This window comes from Psammomys obesus, unplaced genomic scaffold (genome assembly GCF_907164565.1).
Source record: "Psammomys obesus unplaced genomic scaffold, mPsaObe1.curated_primary_1811, whole genome shotgun sequence".
Lineage (NCBI taxonomy): Eukaryota > Metazoa > Chordata > Mammalia > Rodentia > Muridae > Psammomys > Psammomys obesus.
The window spans coordinates 12162607-12187702 of NW_026595981.1; the positions used below are offsets into that span (position 1 = coordinate 12162607).

The 25096-nt window shown below is 41.2% G+C and overlaps 1 protein-coding gene across 2 annotated transcripts in view; it reads right to left on the reverse strand.

The window, feature by feature from the left end:
• The window catches only part of Rad51c (RAD51 paralog C), a 28393-nt gene extending 11552 nt beyond the window's left edge, over window positions 1-16841 (reverse strand). For both annotated transcript variants that reach the window (XM_055620595.1, XM_055620593.1), the window contains exons 1-7: window positions 16653-16841; window positions 15374-15632; window positions 14364-14530; window positions 10155-10288; window positions 8585-8716; window positions 2392-2458; window positions 1141-1201 (exon numbers count right to left, since the gene is read on the reverse strand). In XM_055620595.1, the coding sequence (XP_055476570.1) occupies window positions 1141-1201; window positions 2392-2458; window positions 8585-8716; window positions 10155-10288; window positions 14364-14530; window positions 15374-15632; window positions 16653-16770 (938 nt within the window). In that variant the 5' untranslated portion in view covers window positions 16771-16841. The remainder of the gene's footprint in view (window positions 1-1140; window positions 1202-2391; window positions 2459-8584; window positions 8717-10154; window positions 10289-14363; window positions 14531-15373; window positions 15633-16652) is intronic.
• Between the last annotated feature and the right edge of the window lie 8255 nt (window positions 16842-25096).

Consider the following 25096-nt stretch of genomic DNA (forward strand, 5'->3'; position numbering starts at 1 on the left):
TAGGCAGTCCCAGTTAAGCCTCAAACTCAGGCTTTTCTGCCTCAGCCTCCCAAGTGCTAAACTTAGAAGACATGTGCCAACATACTTAGCTACAATATGGATTTGAAAGAGCATTAGAAGGTGACATGTGTGGTGGCACATAGCTCTAAAAACAACATCTGGGAGGCAAAGGCAGGCAGATCTCTATGTCTCTATAAGCTGGAGGACCGCCTGCTCTGCAGAACTGGACTTCAGAACAGCCAGGGCTCTTGTTACACAGAGAAACCCTGTCTTGAAAAAAAAAAAAAAAAAAAAAAACAAACACACAACACAAAACAATCCCCTCCCCCAAAAAGAGGTGACATGTAATGCAGGTTTTTTTTTAATATAGTATTACTAAGATCAATATTGCCCTACATACTGCCTTGATTTCCCCCTTTATTAGAGCACTTCCATACCAAGTTCTCTAGGTTATGCCAATTAATCACAAAACAGAATGGCTGGTATAAATCTGACATTTTTTGAAGTTCAGAATAAAAGACTTCATAGCTTTCAATGGCCTATTTTAAAAGAAAAGGAAAGCTGGTTCATTCACTTGCTCAGCAGCTTTAGAAACAAACACAAAGGCTTCATGCTGACATGATTTTATTTTAAAGAACAATACTTGTGAAAGGCAGGTAAATACATGGGCAATAAAAGGTGACAGACAATTTCATGCAAGAACTATATTAAGCAACTAAGAAAAACCATCCTATTTTCCATATATATTAGTCCTAAGGCTAACCTCAAAAGTTTTCCTTTTGTCCTGATTTTATTCTTCTTTCAATCCCCTCTGGGAACACAGAGTACCACCTCCTTCTTCATGGCTAATAAGTAATTTCAAAGAATATCAGAAGGTAGCAATTCCTTAGCCACCTACATGTTCCAGGTGTATTCACCCCATCATTTAAATACACAAAGAATTCCCTATGTAGCTGAATGTGCAGTATTAACAACGTGTTTCTATGTTTGCTCTAACTGATGTCAAACAAGGCAACAAAAGCAGTGGTTTATGGGTCATTCATTGCAAATCTCAAGCTGGGGAATAAGGCTAAAAAAAACAGAAAGTGTTCAGTATAATTACAATGATATTCTAAATTATGAACTTATTTCTATACTGACCTTTGCTTTTGTTCCCAGTGAAAAATTAGCCTTATTGTTGCAGCATGTCCCCAGCTTTCCCCTAAAAGAAAAAAAAATTAACTATATAGTATCTTTAGAAATTTTTAAGCTGCTTAGAATGTCTGGTCAAATACAATCTTACTTTACCAAATTTAAGATAATATTCTTGGTTTCAAAACCTGTAGGACATGAGTAAGATCCTAAGAATATTAGAGTTTTACTTGTCTAGGAAAGCAATGCAAATCATTATCCTCTATTTGTTTCATGAAAATGTCAGTTTCAGTGTATTACCAACCTTCCATTCCATAAAGCCTGTTACATATTTCTGACACCCAGAAACAGGGTCTTATTATAGTCCTGGCAGGCCTGGAACTCCGTACGTAGACCAGGCTGGCCTTGAATTAAGAGAATTCTGCCTGTTTCAGCCTCTGGAGTGCTGGGGTTAAAGATGTGCAACCATGGAGGTTTCATTATGCAGTTCAGGCTTGCCTGTGACTCCTGGCTCAACACAACCTTCAACTTCAGCCTCCTCAGTAGCTGGGGCTATAGGTCTGTCTCACCATCTTTGGCACACAGAATATTACTGGATTTCAGTGGAAAAAGAACTTGAAGCATTGTGTTCTAATAAAATTTAATAGTCATACCTGTTTGCACCATTATTATTTATATTTAAATAAACTCATTCTCCTTCCTGCCCTAAGACTGAGGTCTTCATGTCTAGAATCCTATTTTGAATATTTACTTCTCAGGTTTCTGACTCAGTCATCAGAAGGTAGCCATTTAATAAATGTGATCAGTGAATAAGATAGTCTCTGCTTTCAAAAGCTTATAGTATTCATCAAACATCAAATGAAAATATAGAAAAAAATGTTAAAATAAAAATGTTCTATCTCCACTGGACATGGTGTCACACACCTTTAATCCTAACACTCAGGGAGGCAGAGTCAGATTTCTGAGTTTGAGGTCAGCCTGGTCAGAGTGAGCTTCAGGACAGCCAGGAATACACAGAAAAACCCTGTCTCAAAAAACCAAAAACTGGGCCAGAGAGATGGCTCAGTGGTTAAGAGCACTGTCTGCTCTTACAAAGGACCTGGGTTCAATTTCCAGCACCCACATGGCAGCTCACAACTGTCTGTAACTCCAGTTCCAAGGGATCTGACACCTTTCACACATTAAAAACAAACAAACAAACAAAAAAAACAAAAACAAAAATCAAAAATCAAAAAAGCTTTATCTCATTCATTTACCCACCTAATGCAGGAACAAGAAATGCTTGATTTTTATCAATCTTTGTTGTCATCTGATTAGTTAAAATAACCTATAAAAGCAAAACGTAGAAAGTTAGGACATAAAAATTGTATATAAACAGACCTATGAATTTAATATTTTGAACATAGTAAGTTAAAGGAAATATCAGAGTTTGGAGAAATGACCCAGTGGTTGTAGGACCCAGATTCCATTTCCAGAACTCACATGGTGTCTCACAGTCATCTGTAACTTCAGTTTCAGAAGACCTAACATCCTTTTATAACTTCCTCTGGTACCCTGCACACATGGGTTCACAGACATACAAGCAAGCAAAACTCTTATACACAAAAAAATTAAGTAACTCTGTAAGAATACATTTTTTTTTTCTGATACAAGATGAGAGGGATATGTTCTCTTGTTTGAAAATTTAAAAAGAAAAAGCTTCTGTGCTTATCTGTAAAAACATGTTCTCAGAAAACATGATATAACTGACCAGAAAAATCTGCAGGAACAAAGAATTCTTTTCTTTCTTTCTTTTTTTTTTTTTTTTTTTTGGGGGGGGGAAAGGGTGGGCCGTGGGAGGAGGTTTGGAGACGGGTTTCCCATGTAGCCCTGGCTGTTCTAGAATTAGCTCTGCAGACCAGGCTGGCCTCACATTCAGAGATCTGCCTGCCTCTACCTCCTGAGTGCTGGGATTAAAGGCATGTGATAACTCCCCCAAACATCTATCTTACTTTTTGAGACAGGGTCTCTCATTGAATCTAGAATTCCTGTTTGGGTTAGCCTGGCTGACAAAACCGAAGGATGCCCTGTTGAAATCCTTTCCCCACCGTGACCTATACCAGTGCTGGGGTTACAGGAGTGCACTGCCATGGTTTTATGTAGGTGCTTTTATGGGGTTTTAAACTCAGGTCTTTATATTACCAAAGCAAACACATTATCCACTGAGCTATCTTTCCAGTATCCCTCCTTCAAACTTCACTTTCTAAAATTCAAATTTTAAATATAATTTAAATTTAACTTTCAAATTATAATTAGTGACACATGCCTCTAATCCCAGCACATGGTGACAGAGGCAGGTGTTAAGGCCCACTTTCCCTCCTGTATAGGTCTATTCCTTTAACATAACTGCAGCCACTTTTGTTTCAGGCCTACTAGCCACATTATCTCAGCTTGTTGCTGACAGAAGAATCTCTGTGCAAGATAGGTGGATCAAAAACATAGGTGAACATAAACCTATGTTTATGTTCAGAAAACTCTATGAACTTATTCCTAGAGATTCTGCAGCCATAAGCACAGCTGGCCCCAGCTGCCAGGCATGCTTTCAAGGTTAGCTAGAACTGCTTTGTCTAGTTAGCAAAAATAACAAGTCAGAGCCTACCATCCTGTTCCACTGTCAGACCTCCTGTATCAGCTAATTGCGGTTCTTGCCTATATAAGCTAACTCTGAAGAACATTCAACAATACATTGTTCAGCACCTGAGTCTGAACTGCATCCCCAATGGATCAGTCTTGGGGTGTGCATTCAATAAACCATCCATATCTGACTGAGATCGGTGTCTGAATAGTTTTGTGTAGCTATTCCTGAACCATAACATGTATATCTCTGAGTTCAAAGCCAGCCTGGTCTACTTAGAGCATTCCAAACAACCAAGGCTTACATAGACCTGTCTCAAAAAATAAAGTAAGAATTTTGGCCAAATATGGTGGTACATGCCTTTGATCCTAGCACTTAAGCAATAGAAGCAAACTGGGTGTATTGGTGCACATCTCTAAGCTCTCTGAAGCCTTTAGGCCCAGTTAAGTGTTTTTTTTTTTTTTTTTTTTTTTTAATAAATTGCCTTGGTCATGATGTTTTGTCACAGCAATATAAAAGTAAGACAGGTGGGCAGTGATGCACACTTTCAATCCCCAGAACCTGAAATGCAGAGGCAGGTAGGTGTTTGAGACCACCCTGGTAACTTAAGTTCCAGGACAGCCAGAGCTACACAGTAAGACCTTGTCTCCAATAAAAAAAAAGAAGCAGTAAGATCAAGGGTCAGGGCTAAAGAGATGGCTCAGAGGTTAAGAGCACTGGCTGCTCTTCCAAAGGTTCTAAGTTCAAATCCCAGAAACCACATGGGTGGCTCACAATCATCTAAGATGGATCTGGTGCCCTCTTCTGGTGTGTAGGCACACATGCAGATAAAACACTACAAATAATAACTAGGCAGAGGTAGCCCACACTCTCTGTCTTTAATCCCAGCTCTCAGGAAGCAGAGGCAGGAGGATCAAGTGCAACGCCTACCTGGTCTACAGACAGCTAGGGCTATACAGAGATCATCTCAAAAAACCAAAAACAACAACAAAAAGAGTTCAAAGCCAATTTGAGCTAAACAAGACCTTGCCCTGAAAAAACAATAAAATCCAAGTGGCTAACAAACATCTCTAATTCCAGTCTTAAGGGATCCAATAGCCTTTTCTAGTTTCCTTGGATATAGCATGCACATGGTGTACAAACACACATGTAGGCATAACACTCATCTTTTACATAGATTGTAAAAAAAGCAGTAATCAGGTTAACAAAAAAACCAGGCTGTATTTTCTTCACAATTAAAAGTATTGCTAATCATCATGGATGAAACAGTCTATGTAAAATATTCTCCATTTTGACAAACGGAACTTGGATTGTTACTAAACGTAGGTTCTTGGATATGCAAAGCATATACTCTAGAACTGAGCTACATCCCTAACCCAAATATTATCTTTTAAAATTTGTTCTTATTTTATGTGATGCATCAGATCTCCTGGGACTGGAGTTAGATGGTTGTGAACCCCCAGTCAGTGCTGAGAATCGAAACTGGGTTCTCTGAAACAAACAGCCAGTGCTCTAAACTGCTGTACCACCTCTCCAGCCCCAACCCTTGAAATAATGTCAATACAGTTGGTCCTCCCTTGGGGGTGGGGGGTTTAAAAATGTATTTGAGAGCAAGACGGTCGTGGCACACAATTGCAATCCCAGCACTCACAAGGCAGAGGCAGGGAGATCTGAGTTCAAGGCCAGCCAGTCAGGTTTACAAAGCCAGTCCAGGACACCTAGGGCTACACAAAGAAATCCTATCTCAAAAAAACAAAAACAAACAAACAAAAAGTATGTGAGTATCTGTTTTTAATATAGCAGTGTATGGACTTGTGTATGTATGCTAATGTGCTGGCTAGCCTGCTTAGTGGCCCTGCTAAGCATGGCTCTTACATGGGTACTGGGCATTTGAACTCAGGTCCTCTCTCTCTCACAGTAAGTGCTCTTACCCAGAGCACCCACATTTATTTCCTTTTTCTGAGCCAGGGTCTCAGGGAGCCCAGGCTAGCCTTGAATTTGCCATGTAGCTGAGGTTGACCTTGAACCTGATTCTCCTGCCTTCACTTCTGAAGTGCTGGAATTACAAGCATGAATCACCATGCCTACCCAAACAGTAATTTTATTTTAGTTTTTTAAGATAAAGTCTTAATACATAATTTTTCAGTATAGAAGAGTCCAATTTTCTGGTTTCTTTTGATCCTAATAGTGAGTTTCAGGGCATTCAGAGCCATATAGTGAGACCCTGTCTCTTAATCAATCATCAATCATCAATCAATCCTCAAAAAGGGGATAGAATAAAAAAATGGCTCAGCAGTTAAAACACTTGTTGCTCTTGCAAAGGACATGAGGTTCAGCTCCCAGCACCCATGTGTCAGCTCACAACCATGCCAATTCAAGGGAATCTGATGCCTTTTTCTGAACTCCACAGGCACCAGGAATACACACAATACAAAGATCACATAGGCAAAACATTTATTTTTAAGAACAACATACTTCCAGGTCGAGCATGGTAGTACGTAGCTTTAATCTTAGCACTTGGGAAAAAAAATACTAGGAGAATCTCTGCAAGTTCAAGTCCAGCCTGGTCTACACAGTGAGCTCTAGGCCAGCCAGGACTATATAGTAAGATCTCGTCTCAAATGAATAAACCTAGGGAGAATGTATTTTCAAGGAAGGATGTGATAGGTTGGTAGGTAAAATGCTGGCTGTACAAGTGTTAAGGACTTGGTTTGAGTGGATCTCCAGAGCCCAGGTGGAAATGCCACATGCAATGACACTCTTACAGTCCCATCACTGGGCTTATTGCCACCTTAAATGAACTGCCAAGCTCTAGGCCAATGAGAAACCAAGCCTCAAAAAAGAAGGCAGATGGGCTGGAGAGATGGCTCACCGGGTAAGAACACTGCTTGCTCTTCCAGAGGTCCTGAGTTCAATTCCCAGCAACCACATGGTGGCTCACAACCACCTATTATGAAATCTGGTGCCCTCTTCTGGCATTTAGGTGTACGTGCAGACAGGACATTGTATATAAATCTTAAAAAAAAAAAAAACTCTTGAGGAGGGTCTAAGGTTGACCGCTGGCCCCCAGGAACACATGCATACACATGTACAGACAGACACACAGATGGGGGAGAGAAAGAAAATACACTTTCAAACACCCTTTCTGAGGGTTATTAGTAATATAAAACATTTAAAAGAGAAAGGAAACTTAGGAGAGGTGGCTCAGTCAGTAAAAAGTACTTGCTAAGCATGGAGACCTGAGTTCAACACACACCTACAGTCCCACAGCTGAGAGGGCAGAGACAGGCAACCTAGACAAATCTAACCTGCAGGTTCCGTGAGAGACCTTGTCTCAAAAAATTAGTTGGCTGGATGGGTAATCCCACAAGTTCTCCTCTGATTCCCACATGTGCACCAATGGAAGGTATACAAGCATGTGTGGGTGTGGTGCACGTGCACACACACAATTTTAAAAACAATGTGGACAGAGTGAGGTGGCACACATCTGTAATCCCAGCACTTGGAAAAGGCAGAGGCAGGTGGATTTCTGTGAGTTCAAGGCCAGCCTGGCCTACAAAGGGAGTCCAGGACAGCCAGGGCTGCCTATAAAAACAAAAAAAAACAAAAAGTTGCAGAAAACTGAGGAAGATACTCAATGCTGACCTCTGGCTTCTATAGGTACACACATACCTATACACAGGCCTACACACATACATGCACACAAACAAAAACCAAAATTGATAAACATATAATGGAGAGTGAAAGAACAGGCAAGCTAACTAAATTAATCAGGGGAGGGAGTCCATAGAGCTCAATGGCAGAATGTTTGCTGAGTATATCTCAAGCCCTGAGCTGGAGCAGCAAACAGTAAAATGAGAAAAAACAAACCACCAAAACCTAACAAACTATGAAACTGCAGCCTATTTGTCTGGAGTGCCCTCTACTGGGGGAGCTTCAAGATGCCATCACTAACAATGCTAAATTCCAACCAACAGTCAGAAACAATTCAAAAGAGCACCATACTTTAGCAAAAAGAATATAGCAAAAAGAGCTGGTAAGAAGGTTCAGGGGGTAAAGGCACTCGCCATGGAGGCTGGCAACCTAAGTTTGATCCCTGGGACCCCATAGTGGAAAGAACTGACTTCTACAAGTTGTGCTCTGACAGTTTAAGTGCATGCAAGCACATATATACATGTACCCAAAAGAAATAAATAAAATTAATTTAAGAATAATATCTGGAAAAAAAAAAGGTATGTTTTAAATTTTAAACAAGAAGTTCTTTATTTACATTAGGTGTATTACAAACATGTACTAAGGATTTCCTTAACAAGGTAAAAAACTGAGTAACTTAAAAGCATTTTCATCTTCTACCTCTCTTCTGACAAGTATATTTTTGTCAGTGGGGAGGTATGGTTCCTGCATGGAAATCAATGGCAAACAGTTATCTCTCTACTCCTAACCTCATATTTACTTCTCCCTTAATATTTCAAATGGAGAATTGGCACTAGGGCCTATATAGTAGCTTAGTAGTAGAACACCTGCTTACCATGCATGAAGTTCTGGGTCTAATCCCTATTGTTACAACAAACAAACAAACAAGAAACTTGGCTTTTTTACAAAATATCTACATTAAAAGCCATGTATGATAACAAATGTCTGTAATCTCAGTACTCAGGACACTGAGGTAAAAAGATAAAGAGTTCAAGGCCAGGCCAGACTACATATCAATTTTTAGGCTATTTACCAAGGCTTTGTATCTACCAAACAACAATAAAAACCATAAACCCCAAACCATGTTCATATTAATCAGGCAAAATCTGTATAAATTTAAACATTCTTTTGAGCAATAATACTTACAGCTAACCTATGATTATTTGCAAGGCTGATCATTTGTTGGGCCAGACCATTTAGTAATCGAGTACGAAGGGATAGATCATCAAAGTCATGACGAAAAGGAAAAGCAATACCATCTATTATCACCAGCTGCACCTAAACACAGAAGAGAGAACAAAATTAGGTTTGAAGTTAAAATTACAACAATAAAACAGCACCCCACAAGCATATTTTATTACATAAATAAATCTTAAAATTGAGGGCTCTAAACTGGGTGCTGGGATGCATGCCTGTAATCTCAACACTTGAAGAGGCAGAGGTAAGTGGATCTCTGTGAGTTCGAGGCCAACCTGGTCTACAAAGTGAATCTAGGAATTGTCAGGCTACACAAAGAAACCCTGTTTTGGAAAAAAATAAAAATAAAATAAATTAAAAAATTGAGAGCTGGGGCTGGAGAGATGGCTCAGAGGTTAAGAAAGAGCACTGGCTGCTCCTCCAGAGGTCCTGAGTTCAATTCCCAGCAACCACATGATGGCTCACAGCCATCTATAATGAGATCTGGTGCCCTCTTCTGGTGTGCAGGCAGAACACTGTATAAATAATAAATAAATAAATCTTTAAAAAAATTTGAGAGCTGTAAAAAGAAAAAAAAATCTAGCTAGCTAGGTGGGCATTCTTGATGGATCCGGAGAGATGATTCAGTAATTAAGAGTGTATACTGCTCTTACAGAAGACCTGAGTTCAGCTCCCAGCACCCATGTCAGGCAGTTCACAACTTCCTATAACTTCAGGTCTGTCAAAGACAGTCTAGCATCTCGACCTGTGGGTTGTAACCCCTTTGGAGGTTGAACAACCCTTTCACAGGGATTGCATATCAAATATTTACAATAAAATTCATAACATGCAAAATACAGCTATGAAACAGCAAGAGAAATAAGTTATGGTTGGGGATCACTATAACATGAGGAACTGTATTAAAGGGTTACAGCATTAGGAAGGATGAGAACCGCAGAGCTATGATCTATAAATATAATCCATCCAATGTCCTCTATCTTCTAGTCAGTAGCATGCATTCTGGAGGCGGAGGTGGTCAAATCTGAGTTTGATGGCCGCCTGGTCTACAAGGTGAATTCCAGGATATCCAGGGACAGACAGACAGACACACACACACAGTTCAAGGAAGTGAAAGTTCAAGACCAGCCTGAATTACATGAAATTCTGAAAACAAACAAACAAACAAACAAAAAAACCCCACCAAAACAAAACAAAAACCTACAACATAAAAATTAGTACTACTGGCGTAAGCATATGCACATAGCACAATAGAATAGAATCCAGAAACTTGTATGTACTTATGATCAACAGGTATTTTAACCTTAAAACTATATACGAGAATATATAAATATGAATTGTGTGTATATATATATATTTATATATATATACAATATATAAATATATATATACTATAATAAGTAAGTTACAGGGCAGAGAAAGAAGAGACTTTTGAGCTGGCATCAGGTTTATTCTATGCCACTGTTTATTTTTGTATTACCAACACTTTCAAAGACATTATTCTACTAGTGCTTATCCATACCTTTGAATGATCTGAAAGGAAATCTGGAAGGAGATAGACTTGTGCCAGCAGCTCAGTATAATCATGACAACGAAAATAGTAAATATGGGAAAGAATACTTTCAAGAGTAAAATCCTCCAAGGCTTTCTGATGTTCTAAAACAAACAAAAAAGCAATCTTAAATAATTTAGTTTTTCTTGTTCTAATAGTCTAACAGTACAGACAATCAGTTACTTTATTTTATTTTATGTACATTAATGTGAAGGTGTCAGATCCCTTGGAATTGGGGTTACAGACAATTGTGAGCTGCCATGTGGGTGCTGGGAATTGAACCCAGGTCCTTTGTAAGAGCAGACAGTGCTCTTAACCACTGAGCCATCTCTCCAGCCCAATCAGTTATATTTTTAAATTCTTTTATGATTTATTTTATGTGCACTGGTGTTTTTGCCTGCATGTGTCTTTGTAAGTGTGTCAGATCCTTTGTAATAGGAGTTACAGACAGTTATGAGCTGCCATATGGGTGCTGGGAATCAAACCAGGGTCTTCTAGAAGAGCTGTCAGTGCTCTTAACAGCTCAGCCATCTCTTCAGCCTGATCAATTTTTTTGTTTTGTTCTGTTTTCTGAGACAGGGTTTCTCTGTGTAACTTTGACTGTCTTGGACTTGCTCTGTAGATCAGGGTGGCCTCAAACTCAGAGATCCACCTGCTTTTGCCTCCCTGAGTGCTGGTATTAGAGGTGTGCACCATCATGGCAGGCTTCAATCAGTTATTTTTAATCACAAAATGGAATACCTTTGTAATCCCTGTAAAACACACTTTCTAAAAGATGAAAGAACGATTGCAAATTCACTGTGACTTGATAATCGACCTATAATTTTATATTTTCCTCTGTTTCTTTACATACTAGGGGTTATTTACTCACTAGAGTAAAATAACTAGAGTAATAAAACTAAAGTCTGTTTATCTTTTTGTATATCTAGTTACTGATTATTTCCACTGAACAGAAGTACCACAACTGAAGTTTCTTTATTTTGGGAAGTACAAATTAGGAATCAAAGGAAAAAAAAAGTTCCAATGGAGTATACTTTCCATTTAATACTGCTACTTGATTTTTAAGTAGTAATAATATGAAATCTTTTTTGTTGTTGTTGTTGTTGTTTGAGACAGGCTTTCTCTGTATAGCCTTGACTTGCTTTGTAGACCAGGCTGGCCTCGAATTTACAGATATGCCTCTGCCTCCTTGACTACTGGGACCCAGCATAATATGAAATCTTCTTACCACCTGGATTTTAAAGTCAGTTTGGTTTAGTGTTTAAAGTCATCCTGGTCTATATAGGAAATTCTAGGCCAGCCAGTTACGTGTCTCAAAAAATAAAAGGGAAAAATGGCTCAGTGATTACTGCCTGCTCTTCCAGAGCAATCAGGGTAGCTCACAGCACGCAGTCACACACACAGTGAAGGCAAAAATATCCAAACACATAAAAATCAAAGAAAATAAAGTCAGTGTGGTTTTGAAATAAAAAACTAATTATTGCATTTTAAAATGTTTTTTAAAAGTATTTTAATGCTATTGGGTGTTTTGCCTCCATGTAAGTGTACCGTGTGTGTGTGTGTGTGTGTGTGTGTGTGTGTGTGTGTGTGTGTTTGGTGCTCAAGGAGGCCAGAAGGGCATCAGACCACCTGGAAGCTGCCATGTTGGTGCTGGGAACCAATCCTGGGTTCTCTGCAAGAGCAGCCAAAGCTGTAAACAAATGAATTATCTCTTCAGCTCCTATGATATATTTGATCAATGACAAGATAACCTGAGTTCAATCACTAGGACTCACAGTGAAAGAATAAAACTCTCTTAAGTTGTTCTTTGATCTCCACACGTGTGTATACACAGTAATAAAATGATGACTTTAAAAGATTTACTTATATATAATGGTGCTTTGTCCGCATGTATATATGCACACCAGAAGAAATTCCACTATAGATAGTTATGAGCCACTATGTGAGTACTGGGAATTGAACTCATGACCTCTGGAAGAGCAGGCAATGATTTTAACAACTAAGTAATCTCTACAGCCAGATAAATGTGATTTTCTGCTGCTCTTTTTCTTTTTTTCGAGACAGGGCTTCTGCATAGCCTTGGTTGTCCTGGATTCAATTTGTAGACTAGGCTGGCCTTGAATTCACAGCAATCTGCCTGCTTCTGCCTTGCCAGTGCTGGGATTAAAGGTGTACACTACCTCCCCCGGCTGATAAATGTGATTTTTACAAAGGTTTAAATTAAAAAAAAAAAAAATCAGAAACTATGAGTTTGAGACCAGCCTGAGCCTACAGTGCCAGGTCAGTTTAGCAGACAGAGCAAGATTCTGTCTCAAAAAGCCAAATAAAAAGTACTTAGAGTTTAACATTATGAAACCAAACCAACAGGGGCTGGAGTTGGAGGTGCTTGCTACTGTAAGGACCTGGGTTCAGTCCCCAGCATATGTATGCACATTTATATAGAAAACAGGGCTGGAATGAAGCTCAGTGACAGAGCGTTTGCCTAACATTTACAAAGCTCTAGATTTGATCCCCGACGCTACAAAAACAACAGAACAAAGAAGAAAAAACAAAAAAGCAAAACAAAGAAATTAGCTGCACATGGTAGCTTGCTCACATCTGTAATCCCAGCACATGAGGCAGGAGGCTCCAGTCCAAGGTCATCCTCAGGGAAAAAGCATTATAAGGATAGCCAGGGAACTACATTTCAGATTAGTAAACACTGCTTCTTCAAATATAAGCTAAGTTAGCAAAACAGGCACAGAAAAAAAAAAAAAAAAACATAAAAAACCTTAATTATAAACTGAGCATTAAAATGTACCTTCACATCCCAGTGACTCAGTACATCTACTGAATGCACAGCAACATATTAAGATGTTTATTCAAGTACAGATGAGCCACGAGTGAGACATTTTAAACAGACGAATCATTTGTCTTCTACCTTTCCAGGGTCTCTCGCCTGGACCCTGAAAACAACTACTGAAAGAGACATATAAGCACCCCAAAGTTCCTGTTTTTAACAAATTGTGTATGTACGTGTGTGCGCTCTTATGCAAATGCCACAGTGCATCTGTGGCTGTCAGAGAACAATTTTCAGGAGTTAGTTCTCTCTTTAAACCATTTGGGTTCTACAGATCAAAGTCACTTCATCACACTTGATGTGAAGAACTTCTACCTTCAGTGAGCCATCTCTACTGGGCCAGAGAGATGGCTCAGTGGTTAAGAACACCAACTGTGCTGGGTGCGGCTGTGTGTGCACTTAATCCCAACACTCAGGAGGAAGAGCCAGGGCTACATAATATACATAATGAAGGGACCATTTTTAAAACAAAACAAAAAACAAAGGCCAAGCACAGTAGTGCATGCCTGTAATCCCAGCACTCAGGGAGGTAGAGGCAAGCAGATCTCTGTGAGTTTGAGGCCGGCCTGGTCTACAACGTGAGTCCAGGAGAGCAAAAAAAAACAAAACAAAACAAAAAAAAAAACAAAACAGGGACTGGAGAGATGGCTCAGTGGCTAAGAGCACTGGCTGCTCTTCCAGAGGTCCTGAGTTCAATTCCCAGCAACCATGTGGTGGCTCACAACCATCTATAATGAGATCTGGTGCCCTCTTTCAGCATGTAGCTATATATGCAGACAGAATATTGTCTAGATAATAAATAAATAAATCTAGAAAGAAAGAAAGACAAAAAAAGAACATGAACTATTTTTCCCAAGAAAATGAGTTTGATTCTCATCCATCTCACAACCACTGCATGCTGATCCTTCTGGCCTCTGTGGATATCTACATTCATGTGTACCTCCCCCAACACATTAAAAAAAAAATTTATAATTTACTTTATGTTCATTGGTGTTTTGTCTATGTCTATGTGAGGGTGTCAGAAGCCCTGGAACTGGAGTTACAGACAGGTATAAGCTGCCACATGGGTGTTTTGTAATTTTTTTTTACCAAAAAAAAAAAAAAAAAAAGTAATGGCTGCTAAATTGAATATCACCTAGGTCTGTCATTTCAGCAGTTTGGAGACTGAGGCAGAAAGATCACAGATAACCTGAGTTACAGGGAGAGTCCTGTATATAATTTTGCAACAAAAGAATTGGAGTTTAACTAGTTAAGGTTCAAGTTTGGGACAATCTCTTACTGTGGTCTGAGACAGGCACAAACACAAACTCTTTGTTACAGAGTACCATGTGTTAACTTACCTTCATCCACGTGTGTCCCTGCTATGAGATGAAGGTGCTGAATGCAGGCAGTTGCGAGGCTTACCACTCTATCAACCATAAAGCTTCCTTCTGTATCAATAAACACTGCTTCACCTGCCACTCCTCCAAAACATTCCGGAATCTGCACATCTACTGCCAACTGCATGCTGTCAAGAAATTGCCAAATGACCAAATCATTATAATAACCATTTAAAACACCTTTTGTAAGCTGCATATAACCATCAGCTAGACCATCAAGTTTTCTAAATGCAAACATAGTACCCCAAGGCAACCGGGATGGCTGACTCTCCATAGGAGCCGCCCCAAGCAATCAACAGATGACTAGAGTACAGTTAGGGTGTTGTACAAAATGATGATTAAGGAACTCTTAGTGGTTTTAGGTTTCTGAGAATTGAATGCTTTACATTTTCTCCCTTCCTTTTGAGTCAAGGGTTGGCAGTGTAGCCTAGGCTGGTCCTTCAACCCTCAATCCTTCTATCTGTCTCCATCTCCCTACTGCCATGTCTGTAGAGTGTGCCACAACCAGGCAGATATACTTTTTGGAAACAGGATCTTCCTATATATCCTGGCTAGTCTAGCAATTCTTATGTAGTCCAGAGTATTCTTTAACTCATAGCAGTCCTGCTTCGGTATCCTGAGTGATGAAATTATAGGATCGTGTCACCAAGCCTGTTTCAGAAGTCTTTACCATACATAAATCAACTTTTAAACATTTAACAAATACATCTCAGAACCCAACTAATTAGGAGAGTGTCTGTTTACTCTAATGACCACACTATATTACAAAAGAAACATTCCTGATATCAAAGCCATTCTACCCATTTATCAAGAAGATGGGGCACAGAGAATATGAATGGTAAGCTGACTGACACACACACATACAATAGTAACATGCGTTCTGGTGTCCTAAATACAAACTCACAGCACAATTTTCTTTCAGTTACATAAAATCCTAAGTCCACCCTTAGGCAGAGAACATCCTCTTTTACCATAACTGTGTTTTCCCAACACCTGGCACACCACAGACTTCTGTCGTTTTCATTAGGGGTATTCCACCCCCCAGGATGTTATCCAGTGCTGAACAGAAGGTGATTATGAAGCCCTGGGTGTGCTCTTGCTCAAGAAGTTCCAGAGCTGTGCACTTCTTGGCTGCTACAGATGGACCAGCACATACTGGCTTATTTGTCAGACATTCTCTTCTTACGATCTGTATAGTTTCTAGAGCTTCCTCTTTAGATATCCCAACCTCTGTAAATAAAACCAGAAAGAAAGAAAGAAAAAAAAAAACATTAGAGAAACAGAAAGTCTAATTCAGAGCACCAGGGTGGCGGCCCACACCTTTAATACCAGCACCAGGAAAGCAGAGGCAAAGCCAGTCTGGTCTATAGATCTAGTTCTAGGACTAGAAATCTTGTCTTGAAAATAAACAAAAGCCTAACTCGGTAATGAATTATCCAGTTATTTAGTTATTTACTGGCTGGGGATCAAAGCCAGGACCTTGGGGCATGAGCATCTAGTTAGTGCTCTACCGTTCAGCTTCTGCCTGGTTAGCATCATTACTATGTAAAAGTTAAAATTAGGCTAGGGGTGTAGCTCTGTGGTAGTGTTTTACTAGCATTTGCAAAGCCATGAGTTCAAAACCCAACATTTAAAAAACAGGCCACATTCCATTCTGTCCTCTGGTGAAGAGCAAAGAGCTGTGCATATGCTACCGGCACAGTGGGTAACAACAGCCGACTTCGGTCTGGGTTTTCTGTACATCAGTGGTTCCCACTTATACGTAATCTGAAGAGCTCTGGGAGAAAAGTTGGGGGTATTCCGTGAATCACGAACATCTTTCCAGGGCTTCTTCCTGGTCTAAGGGAATGCTCTATCCCTTTTCTGGCCGAAATGTCTCTAGCACTTCATTTCTCGAATTCAATTCCCGCCCCTCTAGAATCTCTGAAGAGCGAGAATTACATGGCTCGCGTCTGTTTTCCAATTCTAGAGCCACTATTTCCCAGCCCAGGTATCATGAAACCCCAGGGTGAAGATGAAAGGTTCCTTTCATCTACAGACTGGACGCCCGGGTCCAAGACACTTCTTTTGCGCACACGTGAGACAATCGTCAAGGCATCCATCAGGCGCGGGCACGGAATGAGTTCCTAATTCTCCACACAGTTGCAGCCACAAGAAAACTTTTGAGAGCGGAGCCAAAGAGCATTGGCGCGGTGACGGGGAGGACGAAGGCAGGGGCGGCGCACCGAGGGGGCCGCCGGGAGTCGTTACCTTTGCTGAGCTCGGAGGGCTTCACCTCCAGGAGGTCCTCGGCCGTCTGGAAGCCGGCGGCCACCAGCTTCCCGCGCACCGCGGGGGACAGCGGGAAACTCACCAGTTCCCGCTGCATTTCGGAAGCGCTCGGCCCACCCACGCACGCCGTGACGCAGAGCGACAGGGGCCGCAGCCCCGGAGGCCCAAACCCCGCCCGCCCCGAGCCACGTCACGTGACGGCGTGCGTGCAGCGGAAGGGGCGGGGCTCGCGCGGCCTGGCCTTCGCGAGGCCTAGCCGCTGAGGAAACCCCACGAGGGTTGACGTCTAGTATCGTTTTCCCGATGCGATTCGTCCGCGTCACATTTTGGGGTTCCGTTACCGGAAGGGTATAGCCCGACAGTAAAAACAGAACAAATAAAAAAAAAAAGGGCTGCAGGCCCGAGGATGGTGACCAGGCCCAGTGGACTCCACACACCATATTTCCTTGCCTGGCTCTGTCCTCTTTCGTGGGCTCCTCAAGGGTCTTTAAAAGGAATCATCTCCCTGAGTGAAAACAGTAGAAGCAGCGAGCGAATACTGGCCAGCCGTCGCTGTGAAAATTTCAGAGAACTGTGGTAGAAACTGTCGTGCTCCCCGCTGAGGCATGGACGCCCTCCTTGCGTTTCCCGCCCTCGCGAGGGATTATGGGCCAGCCCCGGACCCCCGTGGGGGGGGGGGGGTAGCCGTTAGTGAGGAGACGTTGGCGCCCACGCACGCGCGGCTTCCGGTGGGAGGACATGGGCTCCCGGGAGCGTGGCGGTATCAGAGAGGCCTAATGTCCGCTGGCCTGCCTAGCGCATGAAGTAGCTGGAAAAAGTAAGAAACCGCGCCCTGGTTGTCTCCTCGTCGTCTGAGCTGGGCCTCTGCTGTCCCGAGGAGGGAGGGACTGGCCTCCAGTAGTAGAGTTGGCAGGGGACGGTCGTGCAGCGCAAGTGACCGCTTCCAAAACAGAACTTTGGGGGAGACTGGCAAGTTGGGGCGCGATTTATGAGGTCCTTCGCCCAAGAAGTGTAGGGGATGATGTAAAGAAGTGTTTCCTAGCCCAACGTTAAAAAAAATTCTGAGCCGGGCGTGGTGGCGCGCGACTTTAATCCCAGCGCTCTGGGAGGCAGAGGCAGGCGGCTCTCTAGAGTTTGAGGTCAGCCTGAAGTGAGTCCCGTACAGCCAGGGCTCCGCTACACAGAGAAAAACCCTGTCTCCAAAAACCAAAAGCAAAATAACAATAATTCTAGCATATTTTGAAGACAGCAGCGTCTCAACCTCCTAAACTGCGGGATACAGGCATATGCAACCCTCTTGGTTTGTAGTCTACCAATTGGCATTTTTCAAGACAGAGTTTGTGTAGGTTTCTTATTAGAACTAGCTTATCTCTCTTGGCAGTGGTTTTTAGCTTGGATTTTTTCCCCCTTTGCTTTTTCGAGACAGGGTTTCTCTGTGTAAGCTTTGGCTGTCCTGGCCTCGGCTTTGTAGACCAGGCTGGCTTTGAGCTCACTGTGATCCGCATGCCTCTGCCTCCCCGAATCAAAGGTGTGCGCCACCACTTCCAGCTTAGCCTGGCTTTTTTATTCAGAGCAGTAAGCCTTAAATACTGCAAATGAGCCTTTTAAGTACTAAGGGAGGAAGCAACATGCTGAGCAGTGTCGTGAATGGCACACATCTTGAACATGCCTGGACATGTCCTAAGGAGTACGAGGATGTAAAAACCAAGAAGTTTTAAACCTAAAACCCTTTTTACTATCCAGAACAATCTCCAAATTCTGTGTCCCTGCTGGGAGGAGTAGATTGTTTGTATTTATCTCATTTGATGGCTCAGAGAAAGCTTGGAAATTTAAGTACATTGCTTAGCTTATATATGATTTGTATTTGAGCATTCAGTAATTATTAGATGTAATCCCCAGGCAGGATTTGTACTTAATATTTATAAAGCAGTTGGGTTCTTAGGAGAGAAGATACTGAATTAAAAAAGAGAGAGAGAGAGAGAGAGAAAAGGAATCTGGAGGGATGGCTCTGAGCTTAAGAGCACTGGTTGCTCTTCAAGAGGTCCTCAGTTCAATTCCCAGCAACCACATAGTGGCTCATAACCGTCTATAATAAGATCTGGTGCCCTTTTCTGGCATGCAGGCACACATGCAGGCAGAACACTGTATACATTTAAAAAGAAAAAGAAAAAAGAAAACAGTTCCAGGACAGCCAACACTACACAGAGAAACTTTGTCTTGAAAAATCAATAGTAATAATAATAGTAGTTATTATGTAAATAAATAATAAAATGGCATTACAAGTAGTAATACATCTTCAGTTTGGTCAAATGCAGTGGATTTGTGTTTTAAATTTTTATTTCATCATCTTGGAGAGTTAAGAAACTACTTGACTGTGTACTTGTAATAAGGTGCTGTTAACAAATACAGTTTAGCCAGGCACAGTGGCACAAGCCTGTAATCCCAGCACTCAGGAGGGAGAGGCAGCTAGATCTCTATGAGTTTGAGGCAGCCAGGTTTGCAAAGTGAGTCCATAACAGCCAAGGCTACAGAGAAACCCTGTCTGGAAAAAAAAAAAAAAAAATCAAACAAAGACCAAACAAAGAAAACCATTTACCATCTAATATAATTTTCAGTAGACAGGGTGGCACGGACCTGTAGTCCCAGCTACTCAGAAGGTTGAGATAGGCTGGTCAAAAGTTCAGGGCTTACCACCCTGGCACACAGAGTGAGCACAAATCCAGTTTGGACAGTTGAAACCTAACCTTAGGAAGTAGAGAGAGTGCTAGAGATATGTCTCAGTGGTAGAGTGCTTGCCTTGAATGTGAGGATCTAGATTCAGTTCCCAGTAATAAAAACAACAGACACACACCAAAAAAGCACTCTTTGTGTTTCTGTGATTTTCATCATTCTCTGCTGAAAATTTCAACACAGCACCTCTCAGTCCACATCAGTCACTCTTCTACTTTCAGTTTTGAGTGTGACTTTTATGAATATATGTTTTGTGCAAGTGGAATAGTATTGTAATTGTTCTTCTGTGAGTGGTCTGTTTCACTTAGATGATGTTCTCAGGATTAATCCGCGTGATAGCATCTATCAGAATTTTTCTTTTTATTTCATTGACTGTGTGTGTGAACACGAGAGAGAGGACACAAATGATGGTGTGAGCTGCAGAGACAGCTGGCAGTAGTCTGTCCTCCACCATATGGGTCCCAGAAACCCAACTCGGGTCTTCAGGTTGGACTGCAAACACTTTTACCCATTAAGCCAGCCCCCCAGCCCTTGAGGTCTGTTTTTGTTTGTTTCTTCACTGATACCAGAGTGGGAGAGAGTTCAGTGGGTAAATTGTGTCAGTCAAGACTTAAGTTCAGATCTGCAGAATGCTTACAAAGCTGAGCGCAGTAACACTGCTGTAATCCTAGTGCTCCTATGCTGACATCTGAGGCAAAAGTAGCAAACTCCCTGAAAGCTAGTGGGCCAACTTGCCTGGCATATGCCATGGTATCTTTGTTAGGGTTACCATTGCTGTGATGAAACACTTACCAAAAGTAAGTTGGGGGCCTGGAAAGATGGCTTCACAATTAAGAGGACCTGTGTTCCAGAGGACCTGTGTTCAGTTCCTAGCACACACATGGCAGCTCACAACTGTCTGTAACTCCAATTCCTGGGGCTCAGATGCCCTCAAGCAGACATACATGTATCCAAACCACCAATGCACATAAAATAAATAAATAAATAAGTAAATCTTAAAGTAGTAAGTTGGGAAGGAAAGGGTTTATTTGGCTTATACTTCCACACCACAGTTCATTTTCAAAGGAAGGACAAGAACTCAAAGCAGGAACCTAGAGACAGGAACTGATGCAGAGGCCATAGAGGACCCCAGGACCACCAGCTCATGGATGGCCCCACCCACAATGGGCTGGGCCCTCCCCATCAATCACTAATTAAGAAAATGCCCTACAGGCTTGCCTATACCTTAGTCTTATGGAGGCACTTCCATTTTCTTTTTTCTTTTTTTTTTTTTTAACATCAGTTCCTTTTTATTAGCTCATACACAACTACTTGTCTTCTGGTTTGTTGAAGGAGTAGGTCAGACAACACTTGCTACACTAATGTCTGTCAAAGTGTCTAGCCATGAAAACTCCAGCTCCGCATTCATCAGGACACTCTTGACGAAGTCAACTAATGCTGCCATTTTCATCCATCTTATATTATTTCAGCATAGCCAACTAAATCTTCTTCCTCTTGTGCTTATTCTTTCTTGGGAGTGGTGTAAGGCTTCTCCTTTTCTTAGCATTGCCACAAAGTCTCAACACAAGATGACCTGTTCAGGATTCCCTGCTGTTAGTTTAAGAAGGCATTAATAGGGAACAAGCTCAGTGAGTAAAGGCTTGCACTTTCAGATCCTGAGGGCCTCAGTTCTATCCCCAGTACCTGTATGGGGAAGGAGGGAATCAACTGGTCCCCTGTGGTCTACACACATGAGTTGTGGCACTTGCATGGAAGTTCATACATACGCATTTTTAGCAAAAAACTAAAAGTATACATAGAGCCAGGAACATGGCTTGTTGAGTAAGGGACCTGCCTGCCAACGCAACTTGAGTTTGATCCCCAAGACCCACTGGATTGAAGTAGAGAGCTGACTTTCACAAGTTGTCCTCTGTTTGCCATATGTGCATCATGGTACCGCCATACCCAGTAATTAATAAGTAATGCTAGGTTTCATGCCCCATAATAAACAAATAAGGTAATGGTAGGGTCAGTCGATGGTCTTAGGTAAGGATGCGTGCCTCCAAGTCTGAAAACTGGAATTCAGCCCTCAAGAATCATGTGGCAGAAGGAAAGAACTGACTCTACACACTCTGCCATGGCACATACACACAAGCAAATAAAGTAAATGGATAAATGGATATATGAAAATGTTACCAAGAAAGAAGATATTTAAGTCACAAAACTTCTAAACCTAGTATTTGAGCTTTAAAAATTTTGGTAATGGTACTTTAGTTCACACATAAACTCCTTTATCCCTTGAGTACATAGTTTCAAACCAGATTTCAAAGTACCTTTGACATTTCTATTTTTCTTAATATGGAATGCCTCACAAATTCTCATATTATCATTACACAGGGGCCATGCTATCTTTTTGTTGCGTCATTCCAGTGTTAATGCTTACGTTGTTCCACACCAGAGAGATGGTGTTTTATTTATAAATTGTATATACGCATATGTGTATATAGGCCTTATCTATATATGTATATGACATATACTTTCTTTGAGATAGATTATGTATGTATAAATATATGTGTATATATAGGATATGTGTATCAGACATATTAAAACCAATGCTCAGGAGGAAGGCAGAGGCAGGCCCTCTGTGAGTTTGAGGCCAGCCTGGTCTGCATACTGAGTTCCAGGGCAGCCAAGGCTAGACTCAGCCTCAAAAAACAAAAATAAAAGAAAGAAAAAGAAAAAAATAATGCTGGGAGTAGTGATACCCATCTGATTCCAAGACTCAGGAGACAGAGGCAGGCAGATCTCTGTGAGTTTGAGGCCAGGCTGGTGCGCAAAGCAAGTTCCAGGACAGCCAGGACTCTGTTACACAGAGAAACCCTGTCTCGAAAAACCAAATAAATAAATAAAAATAACTAGCAAACTGTCCAAAAAGATCACTTGCCTGGCATATGTGAGCCCTAGAGTTCAATGTCTAGCATTTGAAAGGAAAAGAGGGAGAGAGGGGGAGAGAAATTAGAGAAATACTTCCTGCTTCCATCACTGAATCTTCTACCTCTGTGTCCCTTTTTTTTCCTTCCTATGTCAGACATCTCTGGTTTTGTCACTTGTTAGTTTTTAGTAAGATGTTTAAAACAGCATTGTTAGATTGGAGAAATGGCTCATGAGTTAAGAGCACTGATTTCTCTTCCAGAGGATTCAGTGCCTCATAGCCACCCATAACTCCAGTTCCAGAAAATCCAGTGCCCTCTTCTGGTCTCGTGGTACACAGACATACATGTATACAGAGCACCCAAACATTTTTTTAAAGCATTTGTTTTATACACATACTCTTTTCTCTTTTTGGAACTGAACTTTTAAATTACATTATTTGATAGCTAAGTGTGGTAGCGCACGCCTTTAATTCCAGCAGGGGAATCTCTGTGAGTTTGAGGCCAGTCTGCATAGCGAGCTTCAGGACTACATAAAGAGACCCTGTCTCAATCAACAACAAAGAAAAAAATAATAAATAAATTACACAATTTATTTTAGTATGTATGTATTCACACACATACACACACACACAGGTATCAGAAGAGAACCTTGTGGGGAGTACTTTCTCATGTGGGTCTCATGGGCAGGCTTTGTTGTGCGGTAAAGACCCAAATATCACTCAGTAAGACCAAAGTCTGAGTTGAGAGTCTATATTAAGCTGGGTGACAGCCTGGAGAAAAATAATTCTCAAGAGCACCCCCAAATGCATAGTACAGGGAGTTTTTATAGACAAAGAACACAAAAAAACTACATCCAGGTTGGGCAGTTGCAGGGCGAAGTAAAGTAGGCAAGCAGTTTAACAATAGCCAAAACCATGCAGTTAGCTGAGGCATTTAAACCCTGAATTTCTAGAACAGTGTTAGGTACTTCCCCCAAAGAACTTTTCACAGAACAGGATGAAAAAGGGAAAGTCATTTTCTTATTAAATCAAAGATGTCTACAGCCGAGACAAGTGAAGGAAACTTTACCTTCTCACAGCTTGGTAGCAAGTGTTCTTACTTGCTGACCCATCTCACTGGCTCTATTTCTCTCTTTGCAGTTTTTTTAAATATTTATTTTTAATTAATATAGCTGAGGGTGACCTTGAACTTCCAATCTTCCTGCTTCCATCTTCTGAGTGCTGGGATTACAGGCATGTGCCCTTACACCCCATGCTGAGAATCAGACCCACAGCTTTGTGCATACTGGGCAAGCACTCTACCTATTGAGTTATAATCCCAGTTGTGTAGGCCCAAAGCTCATCTATTGATAGGTATAATATAGTTATATATAACATGGATGCAATAATATATTACTGCATGAAAATTCTTTGTCCTAGAATTACAAAAGTCTGTCCTACTTTGTTTTTTGTTGCAGTGATAAGCATCCTGACAAAGAACAACATGGTGAGGAAAGGGCTTATCTCATCTTATAGGTCATACTCCATCCTTGAAGAAAGTCAGAGCAGGAACTTACAGCAGAACCATGGAGGAACACTGTTTAATGGCTTGCTCCCAGGCTCATGGTCCTTTTTTATATAATCCATACCCACTTGGTTACCCACGGTGCTACCCACAGGGTATTTTATTAAATTTGAATGTTTAGTTGTTGTGAAACAAAACTGGGGAGATGGAACACATACATCCACTCACTCCAGGTAGGGAACCTTTGACAGACCAAAGTACAAATACTACCAAAGTCCAGTTTGGTAACCCAAGGAGTTTAGTTGAGCTTACTTACAGGAATATGGATGAGGGGTTACTTACAGCAGCAGAAATGACTCAGAAGAGAGCAGTGTCAGCAAAGCCCACTTCAGCAGGGGGGACAGCTCACAAAAACTGGGAACCTGGAGCTCAACTGCACAGCCTGCAGGCAGCTCAACAGGTTGGAGAGTGTCCTTTCCAAGTGACTCTGGTCTAAACCTCTTCCAGGCAGGGCTGTTTTCAGGGAAACTGAGGCAAGAGGATCTCCAATTTGAGGCAGAGCCTGAGCTACATACTGAAAAGAGAAAAGTACTGATAGCAGAATATTAAACCAATATTTACGAAACGCTTCTAAATCCAGGAGCCTATGCTATAGGTCTCGCCTTTTCTCTGGCTAGTCTGTGATAGGTTTTATTTAGCTTCTGCTTCTAAACTATGTTTAGTACTGTAAAGAGAGTCCTTTAATTCTCCAGGAAACCCTTCTTAGCCAGTCTAAGCTTGTAGACTGGCAATCAGGGCTCTTTTCTACTGTGTCCTACTATTTTTCTGAGCCAGTTACCCAGAAACAGATACCCGTCCTCAGCTTTAAGACCATTGTGTGGGGCTGGAGAGATGGCTCAAATATTAAGAGCCAGTGCTCTTCTAAAGATCCTGGGTTCAATTCCTAGCAACCACATGGTGGCTCACAGCCATCCGTAATGAAATCTGGTGCCCTCTTCTGTCGTGCGGGTGTACATGCAGACAGAACATTGTATATATGATAAGTAAATAAGTCTTTTAAAATATTTTAAAAAGGTCAACATGTGTAGTGTACTTCTCTTTGCCTACAGTGAGCATCTTCACATGGCCAAATCCTATCTCTTTTTCTTTTTCTTTCTTTCTTTCTTTCTTTCTTTCTTTCTTTCTTTCTTTCTTTCTTTCTTTCTTTCTTTTTCTTTTCTTCTTCTTCTTCTTCTTTTTTTTTTTTTTTTTTTTTTTTTTTTTTTTTTTTTTTTTTTT